Source organism: Oryza brachyantha, chromosome 1 (genome assembly GCF_000231095.2).
Source record: "Oryza brachyantha chromosome 1, ObraRS2, whole genome shotgun sequence".
In the NCBI taxonomy this organism is placed as follows: Eukaryota; Viridiplantae; Streptophyta; class Magnoliopsida; order Poales; family Poaceae; genus Oryza; species Oryza brachyantha.
Window position 1 is genome coordinate 31,491,429 of NC_023163.2, and position 19,078 is coordinate 31,510,506.

General features: G+C 41.3%; 3 protein-coding genes across 5 annotated transcripts; 1 reads left to right on the forward strand and 2 right to left on the reverse strand.

Moving 5' to 3' along the window:
• Positions 1-230: 230 nt before the first annotated feature.
• Positions 231-3,686, reverse strand: LOC102713692. Of its 2 annotated transcripts, none has more exons than XM_006645206.3 (3): positions 3,479-3,686; positions 1,066-1,147; positions 231-443 (listed from the first exon to the last, which is right to left on the reverse strand). In XM_006645206.3, exons 1-3 carry the CDS (start codon positions 3,611-3,613, stop codon positions 232-234), a joined length of 429 nt encoding a protein of 142 aa, XP_006645269.1. In that variant the 5' UTR covers positions 3,614-3,686; the 3' UTR covers position 231. The 2 variants fall into 2 exon arrangements, with proteins under 2 accessions (XP_006645269.1, XP_015695914.1); XM_015840428.2 differs by having other exon boundaries at positions 231-446.
• Positions 3,687-7,852: 4,166 nt separating this feature from the next.
• On the reverse strand, positions 7,853-10,469 carry LOC102713964. The gene is made up of 2 exons (XM_006645207.2): positions 10,358-10,469; positions 7,853-10,239 (listed from the first exon to the last, which is right to left on the reverse strand). The coding sequence occupies exon 2, from the start codon at positions 10,233-10,235 to the stop codon at positions 7,947-7,949; it is 2,289 nt and encodes a 762-aa protein (XP_006645270.2). The 5' UTR covers positions 10,236-10,239; positions 10,358-10,469; the 3' UTR covers positions 7,853-7,946.
• A 1,593-nt stretch (positions 10,470-12,062) lies between these two features.
• On the forward strand, positions 12,063-16,537 carry LOC102714241 (inactive leucine-rich repeat receptor-like protein kinase CORYNE). Of its 2 annotated transcripts, none has more exons than XM_006645208.3 (3): positions 12,063-12,535; positions 12,698-13,834; positions 15,499-16,537. In XM_006645208.3, the coding sequence occupies exons 2-3, from the start codon at positions 12,879-12,881 to the stop codon at positions 15,806-15,808; spliced, it is 1,266 nt and encodes a 421-aa protein (XP_006645271.2). In that variant the 5' UTR covers positions 12,063-12,535; positions 12,698-12,878; the 3' UTR covers positions 15,809-16,537. The 2 variants fall into 2 exon arrangements, with proteins under 2 accessions (XP_006645271.2, XP_040376161.1); XM_040520227.1 differs by having other exon boundaries at positions 12,704-13,834.
• The last annotated feature ends 2,541 nt before the right edge of the window (positions 16,538-19,078 follow it).

Below are 19,078 nucleotides of genomic sequence, written 5' to 3' on the forward strand. Positions count from 1 at the left end.
TATGGGATTTATTTTTATAACATGCAGTAATGCACGTAATATATACATTTCTACCATCATACATTATTTCAAGCAAAAAAAATGAAAATATAACACTAGTCACTAAAGAGAATAAACAATTAATCAAGCAGCTATAGCTTCTAGATATAAGTATAAATAATTATATATATTACTACTATATAACCCTATATATATATATATATATATATATATATATATATAGACTAGTTACTATGAACTGTAGCATCGCAAGAACCAGGCCAGCGTCTTGGCGCTGTCATCGGTCTGAGACGCTGATTTCTTCTCCCAGTTTGCAGCAACTCCCTTGTTGCTTTCCTCGTGCTTCATCTTGTGTTGCTTCCTCTTCTTCTTCTTGGTGTGCACCACCGTCCCTCTCACTGTCACTTCCTTCTTCCCAAAATCCACCATGTAATCTAGCAACCCTGCTAATTAATCAAGCGGATGAAACAGATCAGCAACAGATTAATACTGTAGTTAACTGACCAAAATGCTATTCACAAACAGCAGAAACATCGTATCTGTGTATCATCTCCGTGCATGTTTCTGTCGGTGCAATTTAGGCCTTGTTTAGTTTTAAAATTTTTTTTCCAAAAATATCACATTAAATTTTTTGGCACCTAAATAAAGCATTAAACATAGATGAAAAAAAACTAATTGCATAGTTATGAAAGAAATCTTGAGAAGAATCTTTTGAGCCTAATTAGTCCATGATTAGCCATAAGTGCTACAGTAACCAACATATGCTAATGATGGATTAATTAGGCTCAAAAGATTCCTCTCGTGGTTTCTAGGCTAGCCGTGAAATTCGTTTTTTCATTCATGTCCGAAAACCCTTCCGACATCCAGTCAAACATTTGACGTAACACTTCTGCCGAAAATTTTCTCGATCTAAACGCATTATTAACCTTCAACCTCAAACGAGTTTATTTTTTCAGGACTGAACCTGTGCATGTGGTGTATATTTATCACATCTTCAGATTCGATGTGACACATCCATGCTTTCCTGTTCCATGGGAATTTCAGAAGGATGAGAAGGATCCTCACCGTTCATCTTGGAGACAACCTTGGTGACCCGCTGTCGGCAGTGCGAACAGCCCATGTTGGCGCTCATCACCACCACCTGAACCTGCAGTTTTCAGTTCCATTTCACCCATCAACACAACACACAAATACCATCAATTCATCATCATCTCCTATACTTACATTGCTTCTAAGTAATCAAGCAGTTAATTAAGGGGCCACTCTGCAATAATCAGCTACATGTATAAGTTAATTAACTGAATGATATGCTTTATTAGTGGGTTAGGCTGGTCTTACACTATGTACTATGTTGATGACTCACTAATTAAAGGTGCAGCTAGCTATCTACTTATCTCTACTAAATGTTGTCAATGGATGTATATGTGTGGTCTTACTCTCACCTAACCATCCATTCCAGCTTTTGCTAATTGGAACATTGACAAGATGAATTAAGGTGGTCCTGTCTTGAACCACATGAGAGCCACCGCTGAACTGAACAGCATTATGAATTCCAGTTCTTTTCTTCTGCAGTTTGCTATGGGCATATACATACAGTACAGTTTTAAACTTATCTGTCCCTGCTTCTGGCATGCATAATTGCATATGCATCACACATGATATGCTAACATAATTGATATGAGTAAATTACATATGCATAAATATAAAACTAGAGATTTACTTAGGTTCAATAAAAAGCATCTCGAGGTACCGTTATCTCGAAATACCAAATCGTTTTACACTCTTGGTTCTAGCTGAGTAGGATGTGTACTATTAGATCCAACGATTAGAAACGATTTGGTACTACGAGATAGCTTAAAGTATTTTTGTTACTTTTTGTTGGACGGAAGCAAAACTCGTAAAACTACTGCTTATGCATCACGTGCAGTACTTGCCCTACCGTTGGTGATCATCAGTTCTGAAAGAAAAGCATGTGGCCTTGTGATGCCCTCTCATACCTTATGGTCGGGTAGCCAAAATCATTGACATCCATATAGCTAGTAGAGGTAGCAAGTAAATTTTATTTATTTACTAATCCCATGGGAATCTTACTATTATCTAATTAACTATTCTTGGCTGTAATGTAAGGATTACGACATCCAACAAGGTATTATACTTTTGTAGTAGAATACAGGAGGTTGGAAATGTAAACTTTTATATTATTAAAATATACTAGTGTGTGTGTTTTTTTTCTTCTTGGGTCTTGGCTAGCTAGCTGACAATGAAACGGTCACTAATTCGCACTGGCCCAGTAGAAAAACCGTGCACGTCAGCACGTGCATATGGTCAAAATATGCGTAGCTGTTACTGGTGTTCAGCATGTTACGATACCGATGGATGAAATGGATGTCTTGCCCGTATATTATTAGCTCATTCCGTATACATATTCTAGGTCAAAGTCTTAATACGTATTAATCTGCCACATGTGCCGTATTTGACTGGAGAATACAGAGTGCTACTATATGGAAAATATATTTTCTTTCTTAATGCAAATCAGTACAGATGTATGCATGCACGAAAGACAGACAAAGGCTATATTCATTTTGCTATGTCGATGGATGCCAGCCTCGATGGATTCTGATCGGGTGGTCAAATAAGGAGGTGAAAAACAACAGGTAAAAGTATTTTTCCTTTCAAAATTTTAATGATTTTTATCAGTGTTGCTGTCCCTCGTGAGGATAGGAGACCACGTGAGTGCCATGTACTTGGTCAAGAAAACTGAGAAAAATTCAGGCTTTTCTTTTGCTCTGTACCCTATGACAGAGAGACAGAAGCCATGTAGATTCAGCTATAGTTAATTAGCAAATGGATTAATTAGTGAGATCATTCTGATCTCAGCAGTTTTGTTCATGTTCCTACCTATAAGAAAATTCTGTTGCTGCTGCAGTGGAATTGTTTGGCTGATTGATAGTAGTACCTTTATAGCCTTTTGGCTAAAAGTTGAGAGGTAAAAAAAGTGACTCATCAGAAAAGGGGGCCCTGGAGTATCCAAGGAGATAATAACTGGTTACTCTATCACTCATCACACATCTCAATGTGCAGGGAACACTGGATGCAATGGCAAAGACAAAAGGGCAGTAAAGAACAACTGACATTGGAGTGCTGATGCATTGAGAAAGGGAAAGAGATTCTGGTGTGCATGCTATTGCCTATTGCTATGCATGTATGCACCAGAGAGGGAGAAGAACAATGGCATCTGGAAAAGAATCAACCGATTCATGAAAGATCAAAAGAGCATGTAGCAATCTCTCTGTATCCAGTAGGAGTATGGGTAAAGGCAAAAAAGATTTGCAATTTAGTGTTCTTACTAAAGCAAGGAGAGGATCAAGCTCAAGTTTTTCCACAATTACGATATAAACCACTGGATTTGTAGAACTAGAAGCATTAGAGCTTTTAGATGGCAATGGAGAGAGAGAGAGAGAGAGAGAGAGGAGCTTACAGAAGGGAGGGACAGGTCCTCGACGAGCCTCAGAGCTTGCAGCTTGGTGGCTGCACCATTCTTGGCTGCATCTGATTCTCTGGTGATCCTCTTGCATCTGCTTCCTCCGTAACCTTCTTCACCTCCATTCTCCATGCCTGCTATGGCGTCCACTTGGGTTGGAGAAAGAGTGGAGCTTCTCCCCTTCTTCTCCCTCTCTTGTCTGAATGGGAGTAGAGAAAAGCTTCTCTTTTATACTTGTCCTATGAAAGGAGAGAGAGAGAGAAGAACAGCAACAGGTTGTGGTGACTGGAGCCCCACTAAGTCACTAACTGATGGAAAAAAATAGAATTATTTTAATCAAACCTGGATATTATATTAGGTGCATAAGATGGAAGGTGAACTCCATCAATCACACAAGTGACACAATCAGGTAGCAATTTAATGGGCAATTGGACATAACTTTGGCAGAAAAGATGACAACGGAATCTACTGTTTCAAGGTCCTCCATTTCCATTTGGTGAAATGGGATATATAATGTCAGTTGTCATGGAGACTGGTGGCAATTTCCACTGGTAAGTGGCCCACTTTTGTTATTGGATTCCTGAGCCCTTTTTTTCACCCTGTCCACTTCGTGTTAGAAACAACAAACCACCGCAGCTGAGGTTACTTGCAGTAGGCTCCAATTCAGAGGTAAGCATTACACCAGTTAAATATTCAGCAAACTTTGTTCTATGCATGCATTTCTGTTAGTATCTTGTACATTTGTTTCTCTTGCAGACAAACATCTTATGTTTATTACGCATTTATACTATCATGTAAGGCAAAATAGTTCAAGTTCTTGGCACCTTCTAGCGTGACAGATTAAAAATACAATCAACAGAGTTGGTAGTGATAAAAAAAAAGGTTGAAAAGAAAAAGGGATTGCAGTAATGTAATGGAAGAATCAGGGTGCTGTTTAGGTATACCTCCAGGGATATTCTTTTATGTCCTTGAGTACATCCTTAAACCTATGGAAAAAAAAAGTCAGAACAAGAAAGAACAAATTATAGGGCAGAGTAGGCAAAGAGGAACTGTCAACTATAACCTCTCATAAACACCGGAATTATACCAAAAACCAAGATCATCACTTGCCATGCATTCAATGTCTACCTGCACCGAAAGTGCAGTGTTGTTTGAATCAACAAGGAAGTCTGTGATTTGGTGCTCTTAATTACGCTGCTATGATTGTTGATAGTCAGATCTCAACAATACAGCTTGACATTCAGAAAGAGAGCTACATGATCCCAATCCAAACGTCTCAATGCATTTGAAAATCAAGATATTTTTTCCAAAGTTTCTAAGAAGTCTCAAGGATTCATTAAACCTGACTGCGGAGGATTGTCGTTGACGCAGACACACGTATTTAGGTATTGGTTAGTTGCCAAAATATTTTGGTAAAAATGTCACGTCAAACGTTTGATCGGATGTCGAAAGGGTATCTCGGACACGAATAAAAAAATGAATTTTATAGCTCGCTTGGAAACCGCAAGACGAATCTTTTGAGCCTAATTTATCTGTCATTAGCACATGTGGGTTACTGTAGCACTTATGGCTAATCATGAACTAATTAGGCTTAAAAAATTCATCTCACGATTTTCCCATAACTGTGCAATTAGTTTTTATTTTTATCTATATTTAATACTCTATTTAAGTGTTCAAAGATTCGATGTGATGTTTTTAGAAAAAAAATTTAGGGAACTAAACAAGGCCCTTAATCCCCTTCATTTTCTTGCTGTATACTGTACTTAACATCAATTTTTAAGGACATGCTAACATGACACCTAACAATTTTGAAGAGTTATAATTGCAAATTAGAAATGTATGAAACAAATCGCCATATAACTCCATGTTAAAGAAACAAGAGGCATGATATCTTCAAACATTCTGCTTCTCACCTACTTCCCTTTCTGAGCACGCTAGAGACCAAGATTGCACTCTCAGGCTTCAGCATCACCTTGGACAATCATTTCCACTTCGATCCTTACCCACAACTTGTAGCCTCCAGAGTGACATGTTTCCAATACTTTCAGGCCGTGATGCCGATGCCTGGATGGTGCATGAAGCAATTGACCTGTAATCTTGCAGGTTAGTGCACGCCTCTTCACACAAGATTCATCTGTGTCTGAAATTCAGGAGTGTATTCTCCACAGTTGGGAGCCAGAAAATTCAGAGTTGCATTTAGGCCGTGCTCGTTAGAGAGGAGGTAAGTTAACTTATCCCGGCACGGAAAACATAATAATAGATTAGTACATATTTAATTAATTTTTAATTATTAAAAAATATAAAAAAAAGATTAATATGATTTTTTTAAAACAACTTTTCTATAGATTTATTTTTACAAAAAATACACTGTTTAACAGTTCGGGAAGCGTACGTGTGGAAAACGACGGGATAAGTTAACCAACAAGGGGCAACTAACGCAGCCTTAACATGCAAAGCTTCAAAAAAACAGTTTGGAGCAAGTTCAGAACTGCATGTACATGTACCATGCAAAGTTTCAAAAAACAGTTGCGTTTGAGCACAAGGAAACACATAGAGCATCATGAATTCAACTACATCGGTCGTTCTTAAATCTCTCAGGGCAGTTGGAAGTAGGAAACTTCAGGTTTGCATATAAAAAAGTACTTAAGTCTTGAAACCAACTGTACTCGAGCACAAGAAAAACGAATACATCAAGTCAAGAATTTCGATGTCATCAGTTTAGCAGAACAGCATGTTAGTGGAGAAAAATAATGAAGAACAGTAAGTTGGATCAATAAGCGTATGTGGACAAAAATAGCAATTAGCATACTTCCAACGAGGGCATTGCAGACTACAGCTAACTCCATAAAGTCTTGATGGCAAAAGGCAAACTATATGTTATTGTCTATTTTAATCTACAATTTTCTTTGAATAGAAGGTACAACCGTACTAGGTTGAAATTGAGCAAGAAATCAAAGACACAAAATTTAGTGCCTTTTATGATTAACAACTTTATTGCGAGCTTATTGCAAGTTAGAAATACAAGTAACAGTAAAAAATTAGAAGCAACAAGCACGGAAGTATATCATTTGCTTCAGGTAAAGACAGCCACAAGTACCCAACAAAACTTATAGCCTACAGCTGATGTAAATAACAATTAAAAGATGATTAAAAAAAGACCTGTTGTACGCAACAAACCAAATAATTGAGATCGCGTACTCATCTTTTCGCTTTTGTTTATACTTATAAGCTAAAATTTAAATTTTCATCTTAAATTAGAAATTGATTTTGGAGTTTTTTAAATCACTAAGAAACGTATATAAAAGTTTTATTAATAAATTATTTTTTATTTATAAATTTATCGTTTGGCTTTTTTAACGAAAAGACTTAACAATGAGATTGTACCTCCTTAAGCAATAAAGTAAAAAAGTCTGCAGAAGACTATGTTTGTTTCTGTAAACTGAAAAAACCAGTTACACTTGGACATATCATATTGATCGTAGCAGAACCATTTACAAAGATATGTTGGACGCCCTCATGCACAAAGAACATTGATAGACCTCACATTATCTGATAGGTGTGGCTTTGCTTTCTTAGGCAAAAAAACAAATCATCGTTAGTCTTGCGCTCCACCATCATTTTTCATTGACCATATTAGGCTATTAGCTGGGAGGATGTTTTTTTTCACCATCGATTTTTCACCGAGAAAAGGCCAAGAAGAGGGGGCGGTTGTTTGGCTTATTTAGCGATAAAAACTAAATGGTATATTTACAAATAAAAAATAATTTATGAATAAAAATTTTATATACGTATTCTTAGCGATCTGAAAGTTCAAGGCTAAAAAATAAGCTACGATGAAAAACCTCAAAATCTACGTCAAATTTAAGGTTGAAAATTTAAATTTTAGCTTATAAACATATACAAAAGCAAAAAGATGGGGTTAACTGCAGAAGGATTAGGAAAGAGATCTCCCAACTGGTTAGAATGTTAGGAGCTATTTGCAATTGGAACGGGAAATGCACAGTTGATGGCATAATAAGCATGACAAGGGAAAAATAGTTACTAAAAAATCTAACAATATTCAATACCCTGCTTAGATTCAAGAATTCGATGGCACTATACAAGACAATGTTTCAGTATTTGCATCCAGGTAGAGCACAGTATGGCAATATCGGAAGATTTGCACAATAACATTACAAGCATGTACAAATTGGAAAACCTTTGTATCAAATAATTGTTTGGCATCACTTTGTCACCTCATTTCCAAGTTCTAAGACCAACCGGTTCTGATCTGTGATCGCTAAGAGGGCAGAAAAAAAACGTCCACTGCATCAGGATGCAAAATGCAGGAATATCGGAATGAACATCTCTCTTAAAAGACAAGATAGTCAGGACAATAAAGGCAATGATTCTATTAAAACTCGGAACAAACATTCGGTCTTTACAATTATCTAAACTCTAAACTTTTTTTTCTACTTCCCATGTGTCAAACAATATTCCTGAGAGGAAGGGCATTTGGTTCCAGATGCCATGACCCTTTGGGTATATCACGGTCTTTGATTTCAATCACTACAAAAGCAGGAACGCGATGGGAAAAGCTTAGCATTTCAGACCTTGAAATCAACCTTGTCAAATGGAAGTCTTCCACTATTACTCTCTGGAAAAAGGACAAAAAGCCTTTTACCCGACACAACCTGCATACATTGACTCCAGTTTCATCAGAGTAGTCTGAGAGGATCTCAACCATGCAAGGTTCATATTTGTCAATGTCAGTACTACTGAAAGTTATCTTCCAGTTTTTGTACATTGCCCATATTTCCCCTTTCTTTGGAAAAATTCGATAGAAAGACCTCTTTGCGCTCCAGTCACACTCTACCAGATGAGAGAATTCTGACATCTCCTTGTAAGTAGTCTCCGTACCAGTTCGAAACACCCCACAAGCAACTGGTAGACCATCTTCAACCCACCGTATATCTTCATTGAGCATAGGGTGAGGTTCCAACTTCAACACAAAAACTGCAGTATGGGATACAGCACGGATTACTCTGACATAAGATCGTGGCATTCTGTCCCAACCATCATATACAGCCCAGATCTGCCCCTCCACAAAATGCTCAGGTGATAACTTATTATTGTAGTTCGTCATTCCTTGCTGGGGTTTACCTAAATCAATTTTGCTGGTTGAAGGCTCTGGTAAGTGCGTGACAGCAGCTTCATGAAAGCCATTTGAGACATCATGTAAACCTTGAAGTGGGGACAAAGGAGCAACACTTGCTGATGTATTTTCATGCTGCAAATTTTGTGGAACAGCGGAATGTTCAAGCTCAAACACTGTTCCAACATCACAAGTAAATGTAAATGAAGGGATCCTGTGAGAAAACATGAGGAGATTGTGAATTTGGACTTGTAATAATTGTTCTCTCTCACTCCTTAGACACCTTCTGAAAACACTTTTATATCCATCTACATTTACCAATTTTGTCACTGTGCAACCCAAGCCTTTTAAATAACTGGTAATGATTTCTACAACATAAAAGGGACTTTTCTTCCGCATCACAGGGTCACTGCACCATCCAATGTCCCAATCACTGTAGATTGCCCATACCTCTCCTTGCTGGGGATAAACTTTAAGATGATGATTCCAGTTGTCAGAAGATATCTGATGACAGAACATAGTTGGACAAGTTGCCGATATTTGACATTCTTCTGCAACGAAAATTCCACAAACAAATGGCAAGCTTGCACTAAGCCACCTGTTCTCTTCATGGGATTGTGGGGATGGTTTGAACCATGAAACATATAGCTGCTCTTTGTCAGCTAAAATCTTGTTTATCCGTGCATATCTGCGAGGGAACTTCTCCCAGTCATATGCTGCCCAAATCTGACCAGCAGCGAAATTCAATATCCCCCTATCATTCTCAAAATTATGAATGTCATACTGTGTACTAGAGCAAAGCTGGTCTTCTCTGGAATCCAGCGGATCAGACAATCTGCGAAAATCTTCGTCGGGTGATGACACGCAATGCACATCGTTTTCACATACACTCTTTTGCTTCTTGTCAACATGGTTCTCATCAGGTAACTGAAAACCATCATCATCATCATCATCGCCAACTAGAAAGCACGGGTCAGTCCTCTTAGTTCTAGAAGAGCTAGCTGCATTTGAACAATTGACTGCATCCAAACACGATCTGTCAGTGTATTGACCATATGGAGGCACATTATTTGCGACGCCAGCCACCGCATCATCCTCAGCATCAAGGTTGCTCAATTTACCCAGCTTTGGATTCGGATCATCAGGAGTTGATCCATCAGTACCACAAACCCCTTTTGTCTGTAAGATATCGTCGCACCACAGCTCAGCATGTGCCACCATGGAATCATACCGCGCCCTCTCCGCCGGATCCGACAGCACATCGTACGCGTCATTGACGAGGCGGAGGGCAGCCTCGGCGCCGGGGAGGTCGTCCCTGACCGGCTCCACCTGGCGCACGATGCTCCTGTACCGCGCGTCGATCCTGGCAGCGTCGTCGCGGGGGAGCACCTGGAGGACCCTGTACCAGTCCACGCCGCGGCCGGGGAAGGGGCGGCCGCGCGTCTCGGCGGCGGCGCAGAGGACCTCGAGCACGGAGAGCATCTCGAAGGCGCCGTCGAGCCTCGGGTTGGTCTGGAGCGTCTCGAGCAGCAGCGTCCTCGCGCCGCCGTAGTCCTCCCGGCGCATCCTCGCCGCGATCGCCTCCCGCTGCGCCGCCTCCGCGCCGTCGTCCCCGTCCATCCCCCTGCGCCCAAACCAACCGCCCGCTCAGAACCCTTCGCCGTGATTCCGCCGCATTTCAGCCCCATGCTTCGCATGGATGGATGGATTGAGTTCGTCGGAAATTGAGAACTTGCTCTTACCCAACCGCGATCCACGAGGGATCCAAAGCGGCGGCTCGATTCCTCGGAAACCCTAAACCCTAGCGCCGATTTGGGGATCGCGACGCGGCGATCAATCTCGCCTCGTGGCCTCGTGGACGCTGCGCGAACTGGGTGGCTCTACCGACGAGGCGACGAACACTTCGTGGGCCGACGCGTCACTTGCTTCAGCTTCATGGGCCAACAGAAACAAGATGCTTGTTTCTGGGCCTAGGAATGTCAATGGGCCGTGCACTTGCTGGGCCTGGTCGTGGCCGCAAAAGCTTGAAATTTTTTATTATTAATTTTCTTTTTAAAACATTTACATTAATATATTTTTGTTTCAAAAAATTAAAAACTAACCTTCTCGCCCTAGCGCTAGGCACAAAATTTTGCAAGCAAACCCTAACTACCGTTAAAAAGCCAAGGACGGCGAGGGAGTCGCCTACAAAATTCCACACCGCTCCTGAAAATCGTCTCATGTGCATCTGTCACTTCATTTATCGTGTATAACCAAATGACGTTTTATATGGACGTGAGGAGGTTAGTTTTTTAATTCTTTAAAATAAAAATATATTTGTGTAAATATTTTTAAGTATAAAATTAATAATCGCAGCTCCGAACGCTCTCGGGGAGACAGGAGGTGGGCCCAGGTCCTGGCACGTGGGAGGGAGGCGGGCCCACGTGTCGGGGAGACGACGCGTGGCCCGAAACGGCAAACACAAGCGGCGGGAAAAGGGGTGTCATCAAAGTACGGGCCCCTGTTTGGTTGTGGTAATTACTCCTCTCGCCTCCTCTTCTCTCCCCACTGATTTTCTCTTCTTTTTTTTTTCTGCAGCCCCTACAAAAGAAAGGCGAAAGGCGCGAAAAGAAAAGGGAAAAAATTCAAAAGCTTCGTCTTTCGAATTCATATCAATCTGTAGCGAGCAGTAGTAATACTCCAATTTTATGCTGCCGTCTGCATGAGCACCGAATGTTATTCTACCAAAATCTTGTCAAATTTCTAAAGGAAATTTCTAAAGGAATTCATATCAATCTTGTCATTTGCTCCTTTCAAACACAGGGCCGAGTAAACACACACGATTTTGCCGTAAATAGATGACAAAGAAATGACCATTTTGTTATATCGCAAAAATTTGATGAGATATATAGAGCCAAATGAAACTTTTTATGGTGTTAGACGTCTTATTAAATTTCCCTTTAAAATTTGTACGAAATTAAACATGCCATACGATTCAGCGGTGTTATTCCTTACTTTTAAAATCCTTACCCTTTTTCACCCTTTTTCTTCGAATCAAGGTTCTAACAACCTCATCTTTGAGTAAAAATTTCGGATTTTAAGTAAAATGTTTGTTGTTTATTCAGAGGTGTTGAAACTAAATTTCATGGGGTATTTAATTATTTGCTACCCGTTATAGACTTATAGTATCCTATTTAACAATTTACCGCTCTTTGTGTTTAAATCACATATAAATTAAATTAAGTGTCTTCTAACATTAGCAAATTAGTAAATATTCAGAATTTCACCGAGTAAAATTAGCAGCAAGGTATCGAGAAAAAATGTTCAGTCACTGCTGGTGCAGCAGCTGCAGCTGCAGCAGTGTGGGCGTGGGGAGAGGAGATCGAGATGAAGTTCTCACTTTGAGGAGGGACAGAGTAAAAAAGAACGAGAAAGATTGGAAACGGTGTTGGCTGGCCACCGTACGTGCACGGCTATCAACGAGCAGAGAGCTCCTCCTCCCTTCTCTCCTCTCCGGTCACTCTCTGCTAAAGCCACCCGGCCGCTGCTGCACCACGCCGGAAGCGGAGGTGGTGGTGGGAGGGGTAAAAAAGGGGGAGGAATCCGAGCTGTGGGAGAGCAAGGAGAGGGAATGTCTGGTCCGGTCAGCGCGCTGGTGGAGAAAAGTCTCGCCTTTCGGATTCGATTTCGGCTCCACTTCACCTAGCCCTCCCTCCCACACTAGCGAGACGAGGCAGAGCTTTGCTTCTTGTTCTGCCGCTCCGTTTCTTCTTCAGCTTGGTGCTCGAAGAGGAGAGAGGCTTCTCTCTCTAGGAAGCTAAGCTTGGTGGTGCTGTTCTTGGTGGGAGGCGAGGAGGGCGTGAGGGTAGGCTCTCTCACGCCTGTTTGTGCGTGGAGGAGAAAGGAGGCGTTTTTGTTGTTTCTGTCAGCGTTCTCGTCAGGTACAGCTATCTCTCTCGAGTTTGTTCATGCTGTATGTACTGTACTGCTCTTGAATCGGGAAGCCTTTTTTTTTCTTTGGCTGTCTTGGGAAATTTCTGTGGGCAAAGTGGAAAAAAACATGCAAAAAGATGATGTCTTGCTGAAGCTGCCGTGCTTTGCAGCTGCAGTTTCTTGTCAGTTTCCATGGAGGAAAGAGCATGAGCAAGAAGAAACCAGCAGAAGATGGCATCTCCAGCCAGCGGAGGAACTAGAGCTCACTCATTTGATCCTGTTACTTGAGCATTTTGATTGGTATCTTGCTCAAGGAGCAATTTTTTTGAGGTGCCAATCTGTTCTGTTTCCATGGAGGAAGGAGGTGGGATGATGGCGAGCAAGAACCCTACCAAAACCCTCGCCATCCTCCTGCTGGTGCTCGTCTTCTTCCTCCTCTCGCTGTGCTCGCTCGCCGCCTCCCAGCCGCTCCACTCGGAGCCCATGTCCACGGCCGAGTACTCCCCGCCGCCCTCGCCTCCCCCGCCGCAATCCAAGATTCCCCACGCACAAGCCGGCGGCGCCGCCCGCCTCCGCCGCATCGTTCTCGGCGTCCTCTTCGGCTCCCTCACTGGCTTCCTCCTCGCGCTCGCCTTCCTCTACGCCATTCGCGTCGCCATCCTCCACGCCAAGTACGCTCCGGCAATCATCAAGGGCCCTGTCTCATTCACCCCACAGATTTCCCCCAAGAACCTCCAGTCCGCGCTCCCTTCCGCGCAGCCGCTGACCCATGGCCCCAACGGGAAGTACTACAAGCTGGTCCTTGACAACGATGTCACCGTCGCCGTCAAGCGGCTTGAAGCGGCCAGCCGCCCGGAGGCCTCGCCGTCAATGCCCAATGTTTCCAAGTCTGACATGAGGAGGGTGCAGAGGCAACTGGAGTTGCTTGCTCGGGTGAGGCACCAGAATGTCATGGCGTTGAAGGCGTATGTCCGGGAGGCTGACCGGCTCTCGCTGGCGTACGACTTCGTGCCCGGGGGCAGCCTTGAGGACATGATGAAGAGGGTGAGGTCGCAGCAGGTGAACCTCAATTGGGATGCAAGGAACAGGATTGCAATTGGAGTGGCCAAGGGATTGAGGTATTTGCATTTTGAATGCAACCCCAGGATACTACATTCCAACCTCAAGCCGTCGAATGTGATGCTAGATGAGGGTTTTGAACCGAGCTTGGCAGATTGCGGGGTTTCAAGGCTTATTGCATCAGGTTCAGCTGATCCAGAATTGGCCAACAGCCTTTATTCTGCCCCAGAGTGCTACCAAAGCAGCAGGTAATATCCATACATTCTCTCAGTTTCAGATCATATTCTTTAGTCTAGCAAGCAAGTTTATTTTTCTGAATAATCTCATTGGTTCTTAGTTTACTCTTGAGAATAAAACTGAATTATTTAGACCTGTATATCTAGTTCTATTGAGGGGAAATTTAAACCTAAATCTCGTAACCTTGGAATTGTCAGTTCACCTGTTTACAAGCTTCTACATTGCATTATCCCTGAGTACAAGTTAATAGTCATATCTTGATCTTTGTTTACAATATGCTCACTTCCCACGAAATAAACGTGAGAAAAATCTTTAGTGAATCTAAGTGTATTTTTGCAAAGATCAATATGGCCTGAGGATTTTTATGGTCCTTGGAAGGTATCTATGCGTCCTTGGGTTATTTAGCAATTCCTCCTATCATTTTAGGTATTGAGAGGTTTATGCAATTTAACACCTAACAGGTACCAATGCCTCCTGATATCTCTCAGGGACCGTCAAAAGCCTATGTGCAGATATATAAAAAAAACAATTTGGGTATTTCATATTTGTAGAAATGTCATGTATATGGATGTTTGCTTACTTGCATTGCTTACCTTAAATGAACATTGTAATGTTTAAATAAAATACGATTGACAATCAGCATGGAATGATATATCAGATTATTTGGTTCCATAATCGCAAACATTGAAACATTGATATTGCAAAACAACCATTTGAGACTCTGATTATAGCTCGCATTTTTTTTCGGCCTTTGGGTTTGTTTCCCCACTAGCCAGGATACAGTCCTTACCTTGTTAATGCATTTTTTCCTTAGGATGATTGTTTGGAATAAAAAATAATTTATTAATAAAACTTTTATGTAAGTGTTCTTAGCGATCTAAAAGTCAAGGCTGAAAAATAAACTATGATTAAAAAACCTCAAATCTACTTCAAATTTAAGTTTAAAAATTTAAATTTTGGCTTATAAGCATAAGCAGAAGTGGAATGATGGGGCTGATTTGCATCTCCATTTCATTCTGTTCACAAGTAAGCCATTAATTAATGAAAAGGTTCAAACAGAAGACATAAAGCATATAGATAAAGAACGGACCCATTGCTTAATGTAGGTATCCAACTTTTGCTTTTTGTAACACAGGAATCTTTGCTTTGCTAGAGAACCTGCATTTGTCCCTTTTGAAATGCCTTTGATCCTTATGCTTTTCATATATTCCTACGTGCGTGCATGTGGTATTTGGTCTGGCACCCCAATTTAAATTGATCTTTTTCATTCTGACCTCCCATATCCCCATCAGAGAATAAATACTTTCAGGATTGGCGTTCTGATTCTATATTCTTATTCTGCTCTCTTTCAGCCAAACCTAGATAGGCAATTACTATATTTTCAAAAGTTAATTTCTTAACAAATGCTTTTAACCAGACCTGACTTATTCAATGCCCAAGAAGGTCCTGGTTAGTGCTTTATTTTTGTCAAGGTGAATATTTTTACAGTAGAAGTATTTTTGTTGTTTCCAGATCCGGTATCTGTTCCTGTTAAAGTTTTTCCAATACTTATTTGGTTCAACCTATATATATCCTAAAGATGATTTAAGAGCTTAATATTCTGGTACATTACATAGAAGTTCTTCTTATTAGGTATTTATGCCCTCCTTTAAATTTAACATGCTTGATGGTGCAGATACACAGATAAGAGCGATGTCTACAGTTTTGGCATGATCCTTGGCGTGTTGCTAACTGGGAGAGACCCAGCAGATCAATTTTTCTCAGGAGAAACTGGGCGTGGTGGATTAGCTAGATGGCTACGGCACATGCAACAATCTGGTGACGCAAAGGACGCACTGGATAGTAGCATCTTAGGAGAGGAGGGTGAGGAAGATGAGATGGTCATGGCTGTTCGGGTTGCTATTATCTGTCTCTCAGATTTACCCGCTGATCGGCCATCCAGCGATGAACTAGTCGCCATGCTCATCCAGCTCCACAGCTTCTAATCTCCATCCAAAGCTTTTGTCGTCGTACTAATCTCTGCATGTTCTTCAATCATGGAACAGCTCTGAATCATGCTGAGGGGTCAAAACCCTGGATGCACAAACAGGTGTAGCTTTCAGTGTCTTCCCTTGGAGAGCCCATGCTAAATGTCCCACATGGTAGCTAACAATTTTCAGAAGGACAGTGTAGGAGGCTTGCTGGTAGGTCTTAGTTCAGTTTCTGTTGTGTGTTGCAGCTACATGCTGGTGGTTGAGCTCCCTCCCTGTGAGAATGTGATGCTTTGCCCATGCATGATTTGGAGGTAGGAAGATGTGAATATATGTCTTTGTAGAAAGAAAAGCTGTCTTTTTCTTGGATCTATTGCAGACTTGCAGATGATCATGATGTGCTTCTGCATTTGACCGATCCATCAATCTATCATGTACATCGGCTCCACCCCTTGCCCATGACTTGCTGAAGGAGTGTCGGGTCCAGCCATTTTGATGGCATTTTCTCTTCAGTTCACATGCTCACCCTTTGCAACACCATCAGCCTGCTGCCAATGTTTCATGCTCACAGATGTGCTCACCTTTGGTATTGGAAATTTCATACTCCACGAAACGAGTACATCTTGTATGCTAGCTCAGCATGTGTGTAACTTGTGTTGTTGAGCATGAGGAAACATATGTTCAGTGACAAGAATCCAATGTGAATCTGAACATTGGACATTTTTCCCACATTGCATGTTCATCTCTGACTGTACACTTTTGCTACGGCGTTACTGTGTATGCACTTTCCAAATTCCTGAAGTATGGTTTTTTATAATAAAAAAAACTTCTTCATCTGCAAAAACTTTTTAAAATTAATTCTTTTCAAGTTTTTAATATTTTAATTCATTAGACATAACCTTAGTTTTATCCCTAGTCCATCAGAAATTTAACGCATCCTCGGCACTCAGTGTTGCAATGTAGTAGTGCCATGTACACCTCCATTTGATTTACGTCACCATCTTTGTTTTCCTTTTTATAAGCATAATAAAAAAAGGCTTATTAACGATATATTGACAAATCTTTTATATAATTATTCGTAGTGATCCAAAAGCAAATGTTAGGAGTTAAACTATAATGAGAAAATCTTAAAATCAACTCTAAATTTATATTCAAAAAATTAAATTATAGGTTATAATCAAAAACATAAGCTAAAATATAAGGGTTTAGATTATAGGACATATTATTACCGTGAATTATCTACTTGATTAGATAGTTTTGAGAAATAGATTTCATAATTATTTCGAAACAAGTGGACTAAACAACACAATAGAGTAGAAATTGTTTTTACGAAAATATATATTTTTTAACTTGTGAAAATATGATGAACAAGAACAAGCTGGGCCTTACTGCAAGCAGTGGGGGAGAGAAGTGTTAGAGTGTGATCTGTTAGGCTAAGATTAACAGAAAATAAAGAATATGTTAATTATAAATTTAGTACTAAACGTTTTGTTTGACTCAGCGCCACGATCAGAGACGCAACCGAATTTTGGTTGCGGCCCCAGATCGACCAGCGCAATATAAAAGGGGAAGGGCTGGCAACGTGAGTACGATGATTGTTCTCTTCACATGACCTAACTCCCCACATCACCGATCCTCATGAGCGCTAGATCGATCTCTTCCATCTTCTCTAGCGCCGCCAGCGCCGGTGACGGTAAGTGCACCAGCGGCAGGACGATCGTCGCTACCCTAGCCGTGATTGACTACACCGAGCTAGGGTTTCCACCGCTCACTCATCCTCTCCAATGGACAACGTCAATCCAGGTTTAGAAGACACGATTCCGCTTTAAGACTTAGTAGTGTTCGTGTTTCTAACCCAGTCATTGTCTATGAATTAACTTACAAGAAGTAGTTGTGAGCTTTTGCTGCAACCTAACCCCTCCCCAGTCGAGTCGTTTCGCTTGCCTGCACCTGCTGCGTTGGCTGGGCCCTGCTAAGCTTGAAGGCCTGCAGCTGCTGCAGCAGCAGCAGCCATGGCGATAGCGATGCAAGAGAGGGAGGGAGCCCTGCAGCAGCCATGGCGGAAGAGAGAGAGAGAAGTGTGTTTTTGCCGTCAGCTTTCCATTGCTTTGGGCGCTCCTGCAGAGTGCAGTGCAGAGGCGGCAGAAAGACGAACTCTACAGTGAAAGGGAGCAGTCCGGAGAAGGGCATTGCCACATTGCCTTCTAGTACCTCTCCTCTTTGCTTTGCAGGGGTGCTTGATTTAGGGGTTGTTTAGTTTTAAAAATTTTCAATCAAAAACATCGCATCAAATCTTTAGATACATAAATAAAGTATTTAATATAAATAAAATAAAAAACTAATTACATAGTTATGTGAGAAATTGTGAGACGAATCTTTTGAGCCTAGTTAATTGCATAGTTATGTGAGAAATTGTGAGACGAATCTTTTGAGCCTAGTTAGTATGTGATTATCCATAAGTGCTATAGTTAATTCGTTTTTTATTCGTGTCCAAAAACCCCCTTCGACATCTGGTCAGACGTATGATGTGACATCAAAAAATTTTTATTTTACCAACCAAACACCCCCTTATTTCTCTATCTTTTTAACTTTTTTTAATACTTTTTGAAATAAAGCACTTTTATAACTTGCTTTCGAATCTTAATTTTGTTTACAAGTCATCCTCGGCGCTGCCACGTAGGTTTTGCCCATGGGATAATCTGCCTCCACTGCCCGATGGTCACCAGTTATTGTTTTTCTTTTCTCGGATTTTTTTCATCTTTTTACGTGCCCACCTACCAGACAGTAAAATGGTATATTATTATAAAATAATTTTATATAACATTTGCCATCTTGCCTATCAACTTTGTAATTCTATTGACTTTGTCTGTCAAAAAATTTTAAAATTTCAGATAAAAAATGAATTTTAAAAATTATATTAATTTATTTTTCAAATTTTCTATATTTAATAATAAATTTATTGATATATTTTTCGCGACCAACCAGAGGACTGGGCCTACGTCACTCTACACGGAAATAGCCCTCGGGTAGTAGCCGGACAGTCAAACAAGGTTGTGCGCAGTAGCGCTGGTACGAGGCACAGTGCAACGATGGGCCCAGGTGGGGGCCCATGGGCGGCGCGTGGTGGTGGTGAGCCGCTGCAAGCCTGCAGCGAGCGAGCGAGCGTGTGGGCCCCCGCCGCCCCTGCACGCCCGTGACTCCTCCTCGGGCCTCGCCACGACGCTGCTTGGCGCAAATTTTTGCCCTCTCTGTACGGCCCATCGGGAGGACGGACGGACGGCCCGG